The sequence below is a fragment of the Podarcis erhardii genome, assembly GCF_964252035.2.
Source record: "Podarcis erhardii genome assembly, chromosome: 2".
In the NCBI taxonomy this organism is placed as follows: Eukaryota; Metazoa; Chordata; class Lepidosauria; order Squamata; family Lacertidae; genus Podarcis; species Podarcis erhardii.
This window is the reverse complement of record NC_138498.1, coordinates 108943307-108953610: the sequence shown is the minus strand read 5'-3', so window position 1 is coordinate 108953610 and position 10304 is coordinate 108943307. Positions and strand designations below refer to the sequence as shown.

Here is a 10304-nt window from a genome sequence, read left to right as displayed (position 1 = left end):
AATCGTGCGCTGGCAGCAGGAGGCCGCACTAGCTAAAGTGGTACCTCAGGTTAAGAACAATTTCAGGTTAAGAACGGACCTCCAGAACGAATTAAGTTCTTAACCCAAGGTACCACTGTATGTATTTTTAAGTATGAATGCTTTGTTTAGCTTGCTAATGCAGATATAAAATACTATCTTTAGGGAGGTAGCAGTGTTGGTCTGCCGTAGTTGAAACAAAATAAAAAAATTCCTTCCAGTAGCACCTTAGAGACCAACTAAGTTTGTTATTGGTATGAGTTTTCGTGTGCATGCACACTTCTTCAGATACCAAGTGTGCATGCACACGAAAGCTCATATCAATAACAAACTTAGTTGGTCTCTAAAGTGCTACTGGAAGGAATATACAGTATTTAGGGAATGTGCTTGCTTTTCTTGTGCTTTAAGTATTGATAACTTTTAAAAACTGCTCCTATGAGCAGCTTCTGGGCATAATTTGCTAAATATTCACTGGGCAATTTGCAGAATGGCCACAAGTTCCCCATCTGTGATGTAACCACATCAGGATTCATAGAAGTCAAGGTGATTTTAAGCAGAGGTTGGATGGCCACCTGTCATGGATGCTTTAGCTGAGATTCCTGCATTGGGGGGAGGGGTTGGACTAGATGACCCATGGATCCCTTCCAGCTCTAAGATTCTATGATTTTAGTGCCTTGGAATAGGAGCAACAAACTGATTATTCAAATACTGCCCCCAGCCTGGCTCTACCCTGAAAGCACACAAAAGAAATTTGTATCAAGTTCTGGGGAGAAATTTGCCCATACTGTAGTCTTACTCATAAGGGCACGGGAAGGAATGTTTTCAAGATTTTTTAAAAAGAGGCTTTTCACACTTTAATGTTACAGTCCTGTTTTTTAATTGTGTTTCTCGGTGGTTCTCAACAGCAAAACTCTTCACTTGAAACAAAACTTTAGACGAACGCTTGCAATAAAACATTTTAAAGAGATTAAAGGATGGTGATTATTGGGAAAGGCAGCGGGAGGAGCAACTTTAGGAAAATAAGAAGCTGCCTTCGACTCTCCCAGTCCCATTTACAGATGCCCAGGCTCTGTGTAATTTGAGGAACATTGCAACAACGGTGTGATTTGGGGTTGCTGGCTTGCTTCCTTCGGGAGCCCCCCTATGTTCTGACAAGGGGTGATCAGACCTCACTCAAGGACTATGGCGCTCATTCCCACGTTACAAAGTCACGGCCCTTTACAAAGTTTCCGAGCACAATTCAAAGTGCTGGTGTTGACCTTTAAAGCCCTAAACGGCCCCGGCCCAGTATACCCAAAGGAGCGTCTCCACCCCCATCGTTCTGCCCGGACGCTGAGGTTCAGTGCCGAGGGCTTTCTGGAGGTTCCCTCATTGCGAGAAGCAAAGCTACAGGGAACCAGGCAGAGGGCCTTCTCGGTAGTGGCGCCTGCCCTGTGGAACGCCCTCCCAGCAGATGTCAAAGCGATAGACAACTACCTGACATTCAGAAGACATCTTAAGGCAGCCCTGTTCAGGGAAGTTTTTAATGTGTTATATTTTAGTGTATTTTTGGTTTCTATGGAAGCTGCCCAGAGTGGCTGGGGAAACTAAGCCAGATGGGCGGGGTACAAATTATTATTATTATTATTATTATTATTATTATTATTATTATTATTATTATTATTATTATTTACCCTTGCATTGCCTGCTGCTGTAGCGACCTTACTCTACAAGCCTTAGCTGCATTTTTGGGGGAATCTCCGCCTTTGCAGGATAGCAGCGCCCGACTGTGGCGCTTTCCCCCTCCCACGCGACTCAGTTCGCAACCCTGCCTTCTTTCCCCACGCGTGTGCAGTTGCGTGTATAGAAAACGGGTGGCGCCACCCTCCCGCATAGTAATTTGACATCTGTTTTATATATGTAACATGCCGGGGGGCGCTGCTGTGCCTTGCAGCTCCTCCAGACCCCGCGCAGAGGTTGCTGTTTTGTTTTGATCCCCCTTCCTGCCTGCCTACTTTTTCTCTTTCCTTGCTGCAGCGACTGTTGTAGCGGGGTTTGCTTTTCTGCCGGCACAGGAAGGGGCTGGAAGTAGCTGGGGAGGAAGGAGGGCGGCGAGGGGTCGCATGGGGCGCTGCGATCGGAGATCGACTTTTTCTTTGACTTTATTATTGGCCAGGGAAAACCCCCTTCGCCTGGGGCGCCCAGTTGCTGATCGGCGCCTGCAGAAGGGGAGAAACCTTTCGGGTCTCCCCCCTCTCCTGCGCGCCCGACCGAAGTGGAGACTGTGTGCCCACCTACTCCCTGGACTCAGCCCCCCAAGAGGGGAACCCCGGAGGTATCCAGCGATTAACTCCGGAACAGCCGGACACTCTAGGTAACTGTGGCGTGGGGCAGGAAGGGGTCTCCGTCCCCTTTTCCTCCTGCTACGTTGCTGGGGAATGTCAGATCAGCTGACAATGGGTAATGATCTGAGAGCCATACGAGAGAGTTGTTTTGTTTTGTTTTGTTTTCTGCACACTTGCGTAGTCCTTTCCCACGTGTTCCTCAACAGGGACGGAAGGCGGCCTATGTAAAGGCGACCCTGCTTTATGCTCGCGACAACCTTGTGAGGTAGGCGAGGCTGGGATTGTGTGACCAGTCTGTGTTCACCTGCGTGGTGTTCCCCACATTTTCCCCAGTGAGACCCAATGCCTTTGGCCAAGGCACAGTCTGACCCCCTCCTTTGGTGATCCTCGTAGAACTCCGGCCCAGTGGTTGCTATTAATTTGATTTTTAATTGATTTTAGAATATTGACTTTAGAATGCTGTGTTACTTTTATTGTTGTTAGCTGCTCTGAGCCCGGCTTCGGCTGGGGAGGGTGGGATATAAATAAAAAAATATTATTATTATTATTATTATTGTTCAATCTGCAATTTCTTAACCCTAAAAATCAGCCTAATGCAGATATTTGTATTTGAAGATTACACACTCCAGCCGGGCAAAAACTCTCAAGGAGGTTACAAAGCAGAGCCTGCCAGAAGGGGGCGGGTATGGCCTCCAGAGAGTCTTGGGGGGGGGTCAGAATTCCCCACTGCACCCCAAAATCTAAGGTTCCCCATCTCTGAAACAGGCCTTTATAAAACACTCAGGTATCTTGCTGGAAAGGAGCTTGGGAAGTTGCCTAAATATTTGTCCATCTAGCAGCTGGCGCAGTGATGCCTACTCTGTCTGGCAGCAGGTCTCCAACAGAGGCCTCTACCCCCCCCCCATCACCTCCTTCCTGGTCCTTTTCAAACTGGAAATGCCAGGGACTTGAACCGGGGAACATCCCTTCTTAAAATGAACCCTTTTGCTGTTTTTCTGTTTTTTTACATCACAGCCTGCCACGTATCCGTCTGCCATCTTCTGCCCTAACCCAGTGCATTCTGCTGAAAGAAGGAATGGCTACAGAAGAACCAGCTCAGGTAGGGGGGAGATCTTCACATGGTTTATTTTAGTAGTGGCAATTTCAAGAAGGTTTCTAAGCCATCGTGCCTGTGAACAAGAAAGGTGTGCATCTCAAGAGTTGGGATTTGAGTACCATGAAGGGGAACAGATCAGTCCTCTGGAGCACAATCTAGTTGGGTTGGTTTGAATGCAGTAGTAGTTTTGTGTGCTTCTCATTCATTCAGAAAATATGTAGACCGGCGGTAGGAAGCGTTTGGCCCTTTAAATCCCATCAGCCCCAACTGGCATGGTCAGAGTTGATGAGAGTCCAACAACGTATTGAGGACCAGAGTTTCCCCACTTCTGAAGTATAGGGTTGTGGTCTTAGACATGTTGCCTTATGCAGATGATACCCAGCTCTACATCTCTTTTAAATCAGAACCAGTGAAGGTCCTGTGTGAGTGTCTGGAGGCGGTTGGAGGATGGATGGCAGCTAACAGATTGAGGTTGAATCCTGACAAGACAGAAGTACTGTTTTGGGGGGACAGGGTTTGGGCAGGTATGGAGGACTCCCTGGTCCTGAATCGGCTAACTGTGCCCCTGAAGGACCAGGTGCGCAGCCTGGGAGTCATTTTGGACTCACAGCTGTCCATGGAGGCACAGGTCAATTCTGTGTCCAGGGCAGCTGTTTATCAGCTCCATCTGGTACGCAGGCTGAGACCCTACCTGCCCACAGACTGTCTTGCCAGAGTGGTGCACGCTCTGGTTATCTCCCGCTTGGACTATGCAATGCACTCTACGTGGGGCTACCTTTGAAGGTGACCCGGAAACTACAACTAATCCAAAATGCAGCAGCTAGACTGGTGACTGGGAGTGGCCGCCAAGACCATATAACACCGGTCCTGAAAGACCTACATTGACACCCAGTACATTTCCGAGCACAATTCAAAGTGTTGGTGTTGACCTTTAAAGCCCTAAACCAGGCATCCTCAAACTCGGCCCTCCAGCTGTTTTGAGACTACAACTCCATCATCCCTAGCTAACAGGACCAGTGGTCAGGGATGATGGGAATTGTAGTCCCAAAACAACTGGAGGGCCGAGTTTGCGAAGCCTGCCCTAAACGGCCCCATCCCCAGTATACCTGAATAAGCATCTCCATCCCCATCATTCAGCCTGGAGACTGAGGTCCAGCGCCGAGGACCTTCTGGCAGTTCACTCACTGTGAAATGTGAGGTTACAGGGAACCAGGCAGAGGGCCTTCTCGGTGGTGGTGCCTGCCCTGTGGAACGCCCTCCCATCAGATGTCAAGGAAATAAACAACTATCTGACTTTTAGAAGACATCTGAAGGCAGCCCTGTTCAGGGAAGTTTTTAATGTTTGATGTTTTAGTCTGTTCTTAATCTGTTGGAAGCCACCCAGAGTGGCTGGGGAAACCCAGCCGGATGGGCGGGGTATAAATTATTATTATTATTATTATTATTATTATTATTATTATTATTATTAATTACTATCATCTTTTCACAGCACAGGAATTTAGGATTTTGTTAGTGTGGAACACACAGAGCCCTAGGCACAGGCAGGCTATGCCTTGCAGCGATTGTTGTTAATACAGCAGGCAGTGAGCTTAGGAGCCTTGTTGTTTTAGGAGCTGGGCACACCTGAGCAGGAAGACGAAGAAGGGGAGAAAACAGTGCACCTGTCTCACCCTGGTCAAGCATCCCCCATGAATGATACTGCAGTAGGCGAAGAAGAGGACTGTGCAGCATCCCCAGGTAAAAAGCCCCAGTTATTTCTGTCTTTCTGTGAGCCACTGCATCACCCTTGGCTTCGCTGCACTAGGACCTCCCTCAAACTCTTCACTTCTGGGTTTCTACTGGCCACGCGGGTCCTTTGAAGTAGCTCAAGTGCTCAGGACAGATTGCCTGCACTTTGTCCCATGTGGCAGTCAGATGCAAATCTAAGGGACACCAAAGATTGGACATCCTTTCTTGGAGATAAAGAAATGCACACTAGGTAATATCATTTTCAGTTACTATTTTTAAACTTCCGGGGTTTGGCTTTGTTGTCGGGGTTTTTTTTAATGAGCCAGACCTTTGTTGTGTGTCAGCCTTTTGAAACATGCACACAATGACTGGAAGAGAAAGTTTTACTTTAGGACAGGCGTTCTCAAATTGTGGTCCGCAGGCTACCAGAGATCTGTGAGTTTCACTCTGGTGGTCTGCGACGTGTCTGTGGTTTCATGGTTGAAGATGGGAGGTGGACATCCACTCACTCTGGCTGGGGCTGATGGGAAGTGGAGTCTATTCATAACCAGAGGACTACGGGTTCTCTATCCCTGGGCAAACAGGAAGGATTTAACAGGAGCTCTGGCAGAGAAAATGTGTCAGGTATATATTATTCCTGTGCACAAATCGTTGCATCCAACTGAATAACTGTGCGTGTGGAACAACTTCTCTGACCAACTTTCTTCTCTCTCTTCTACCCACGTGCTCCCAAATCTTCTATGGGAGTTCCCCCAACCCTCCCACAGCAGATTGGGGAATGGTCCACGGGTGTTTGGAGTTGAGATGCACTTGAGGAAGTTGTTCTGCACATGCAAGGACTCAGTTGAATTCACGTGCAGCCTCTCAGAAAAGAATTCTGGTGTTTACCTGACAGGAGATTCTGTCTATCAAAAACAGGATCTCCAAGCTCTGCTGGGGGTGCCCAACCAGAAGGAGGAGAAACGGCCTGGGGGCTTTATCTCCAGTACTCAGAGGAAGCCAAGAGCCCAAGCGATAGCGATGGTTCAGATGGAAACCACAGCTGGGAATCTCAGGCAGTCCTTGTGAGCTCTCCTTGCCTAGTCCCATCTTGCCCAGGTGAGGAGCTCACAGAGCAAGCATTGGGTTCTTGGAAGTTTTGGGGCTTTGTTTTTTTATTATTATTATTTTGCAAGATTTATATGCCGTTCGAATAGAATAGTATAAAATATTCATTTTTTAAAAGATAAAACAGACTTAAATAAGAGCACACATTATAAAACTACCAAAATAGGAATAAAAATCAAGTGATTCTGTGAAAACTGCATGTTTGGGTGGGCTTGTCAAAACAAGAGAGTTTATAGCAGGCATCCCAAACAAGGCCTTGCATCTAACGCAGCGCTAAGTTACCTGCGCCATCTGTGCAAGATGCTGTTGGACTACAACTCCCAACATTCCTGATGATTAGACATGCACGCTGGGGCTGACAGGAGTTGTAGAGTCCAGCAAAATCTGGAGGGGCATGGGTTTGTCATGTCTGACTTCTAGAATCAGGCCTTTGGAGTCCATGCCATTCCGGCTGCTGTGGTAATGGGAGCCATTTTGTGCTTTACAATACAATATGATAATCTTTATTGTCATTGTCCCATACAGAACAACAAAACTGAAAATCTACATCAGATATTCAGAAACCAACAAGCCTGCTATCCCAGCCTGGTTAGCCCCCTAAAAACTCTGATACCCCATAATTAAATACAATATACCGTACTCCCATAGAGACTACCTTAGACTGCATTTAAAACCAAAATCGCATTTGAATAGAAACTGTTTCTCAGGTGGCTAGTCCTAGTCTTTATAACCCTGTACCTTCTTCCAGAAGGCAAAAGCTGAAAGAGTTCATTTCCGGGGTGCGAACTATCCTGCACTATCTCTGCAGCTTTCTTATGGCACCTGGAAGCATAGATTTGATCCAAGGTAGGGAGAGTGCACCCAATTATTCTCTCCGCAGTCTTTACAACCCTGGACAACATTGTTTTTTCCCTGACCGTGCAGCTCCCAAACCACACACACTGACCATAAGTTAATACACTCTCAACAGTACAATGGTAAAATGCCATCAACAGGTCCTTTGAGAGATTATTTTTTCCGGAGGATTCTCCGGAATCTGTGAATGACACATTCATGTGGGTTTCTTTTCAGAGAGTGAAAACAAGGAAGAGTTCCCAGAGACTGTGAGGTCTCACATGGCCTGTGGAAGCAGGGTGTCCTCAGACACTAAGAAGTGGGAATCCCACGAGAAGCGAGATGAAAACTTTCTCAGAGAGAGTTGGGCTTGCCCTCCTCCCTATATGGAGGTTCTTGGGGGCCCTCAGGACTGTGCGACCCACCAGGGGATCAGCAACCATCACAAGGAGCGTGGGAAGATCCTTAAGGCCCGGCCCCCCAACCTCATTACCCGCCAGATACTTCACGGGAGCATGAAGCTCCACCACTGTGCCGACTGCGGGAGAGGCTTTGGCCTCCTCTCGAACCTCATCCGCCACCAGAGGACCCACGTTGGGGGGAAGCCCTGCAAATGTCACGACTGTGGGAAAGAATTTGGCCACAGCTCGGCCCTCATCACTCACCGGCGCATCCACACCGGGGAGAAGCCGTACGTGTGCAACGAATGCGGGAAAAGCTTCAACGTGGTGTCGAACCTTCTGCGCCACCAGAGGAGCCACACGGGAGAGAAGCCGTACCAGTGCCCCGACTGTGGGCGCTGCTGCAGCCAGAGGTCTCACCTGGTCACTCACCTGCGCCTCCACACCGGGGAGAGGCCTTACCGGTGCCTGGAGTGTGGGAAAAGCTTCAACGTCAGCTCCGACCTTATCAAACACCGGAGAATCCACACGGGCGAGAAGCCTTTCGAGTGCCGCTACTGCGGGAAGCGCTTCAGCGGCAGTTCAAACCTTATCACACACCAGAGGCTCCACACGGGCGAGAAGCCCTACATCTGCCCAGAGTGCGGCAAAAGCTTCCCCATCAGCTCCAAGCTCATCGCTCACCAGAGAATCCACACCGTGGAGAAACCCTATGATGGCGCCGACTGGGGGAAGAGTTTCCTTGAAAGGTCTCGCCTGGCCAGGCGCCAGCAGAGCCCATACCGCCGAGAGAAACGCTTCAAGTGTGGCGACTGTGGGAAGAGTTTCACCACCAGCTCCTACCTTATCACTCACCAGCGCACCCACACGGGGGAGACCCCTTACATCTGTGGGGACTGTGGGAAAAGCTTCACCGTCATCTCCAACCTTGCCAGACACCAGAGAATCCACACGGGAGAGAAGCCCTACCAGTGCCCGGACTGCGGGAGGAGCTACAGCCAACGGGCCCACTTGACGACGCACCTCAGAGTCCACACAGGAGAGAAGCCTTACATCTGCGCCGACTGTGGGAAGAGCTTCAACGTCAACTCGTCCCTCACCAAACACCGGAGAATCCACACGGGCGAAAAGCCCTACATGTGCCCTGACTGTGGGAAAACGTTCAGCCAGAGCTCCAACGTCATCACGCATCGAAAGCTCCACCATGGAGAGAGCCTCCTCAGTGGCCCCACAAGGATCCTTCAGATCAAATAGAACTTCCCATCTCTACCTAGTGACTGGTGCCTCTCTGTGTGGGATGTGAAACACAGAGCAGTCAAATACAACAATCCTAGAGTGGACATAAAGAGGGGTTGTCTGGACCAGCCAGTCGGAACTTCCTGTTTCCACTTGGGCTGGGACAAACTTCCTCTACATGTGACCAGTGGTGGGCGTGACCTCACCTTTGCAGGTAACAAAATAGCACAGGGGAAGCAGCCATCTCTCTCTCTGACTCCATTTGTTGAAGAAGCAACTGTTGAATGGTCTCTTTAAATTTGAAGGTTCCACAAGATGTGTATTTCTTTAAAGGCCAGAGCAAATAACGTGACCTAGTTTTAAAGCCAGGGCGATAATTAATTTGGCTGTCAGCGACCAGCAAGTAGGAATAAGAATACTGCCAAAGAAATGTGGGACAGTCTTGCAGCAGTACATATTAGAAGCAGCTGTACCAGACGAAGTTGCAGCCTGGTGGTGATTTGGCGGCACACTTGAGACGTCTAGAGGCGATACACGGCGAATTGATTCAAAGGGACATGGAGATACCTGATATTCAGTATGTATTTACTATTCTTTGTTCCCTTAATGAGGACTTTGATGGTGTAGCTAGCCAGATATCTGCTGTTCCACCAGCACAATTAACTGTGGAAGGGGTAACGGCAAGATTAATGGGCGAGTTGGACAGAAGGGAGGCTTGCGTGATAAGCACTCCTATTTCCAGAAATAATGAGGAACGCCATATGCAAACTTGTGGTGATACAACTGCATTTAAAGCTGCCAAGAGTTGTTGGTTCTGCAATAAACAAGGACATTTTGCAAAGGACTGCAGTTCCAAAAGAAAGCAAAATACTCCTAAGTCTGCTTCTGTTTGTCAATCACAGTCGTCAGCTGAGCAGCCAACATCCTATCGTAAAGAAAGGAGCCGCGAGCTTTTTCATGCTCGGACAACAGATCATAAAAGAATTAAAGGTGCCAAGTGGAATAGCTAACAGCAACATCTTCTTAGTCTGAGATGCTCTCTTGGCTTCCAACCAAGAGAGCACAAAGGAACTATCTCCTTACGGGATAGATTCCAGGTGTATATATTTTGTAACTTAAGTCTGCCTTCTGGGATCCATCTGTGAACAGAATGTGAGTAAACTATTTTATACTTTTATACAAGACTGTGTCGTGTCTAATCTTTTTAAGAGGGAATAAAGGGGAAATTACCAGGAAACTTATTTTAGAGGCTTATACAAGCCTGGCAAACGTTATCCGCTGTACAGTACAAGTTTAAAAAGGGAATGTTGTCATTTAGTTGTGTCCGACTCTTCGTGACCCCATGGACCAGAGCACGCCAGGCACTCCTGTCTTTTACTGCCTCCCGCAGTTTTCTCAACCTCATGTTTGTAGCTTCGAGAACACTGTCCAACCATCTTGTCCTCTGTTGTCCCCTTCTCCTTGTGCCCTCCGTCTTTCCCAACATCAGGGTCTTTTCCAGGGAGTCTTCTCTTCTCATGAGGTGGCCAAAGTATTGGAGCCTCAGCTTCAGGATCTGTC

The 10304-nt window shown here is 48.3% G+C and overlaps 1 protein-coding gene across 5 annotated transcripts in view; it reads left to right on the top strand.

Moving 5' to 3' along the window:
• LOC309336669 (uncharacterized protein) overlaps positions 1–9926 on the top strand; it is a 74232-nt gene extending 64306 nt beyond the window's left edge. The window contains exons 1-5 of one of the 5 annotated variants that reach the window (XM_081852808.1): positions 1962–2371; positions 3357–3441; positions 5049–5175; positions 6085–6264; positions 7345–9926. In XM_081852808.1, coding sequence (XP_081708934.1) covers positions 2121–2371; positions 3357–3441; positions 5049–5175; positions 6085–6264; positions 7345–8762 — 2061 coding nt within the window. In that variant the 5' untranslated portion in view covers positions 1962–2120 and the 3' untranslated portion in view covers positions 8763–9926. The other 4 variants (XM_081852810.1, XM_081852809.1, XM_081852811.1 and 1 more) reach the window with 4 other exon arrangements.
• The last annotated feature ends 378 nt before the right edge of the window (positions 9927–10304 follow it).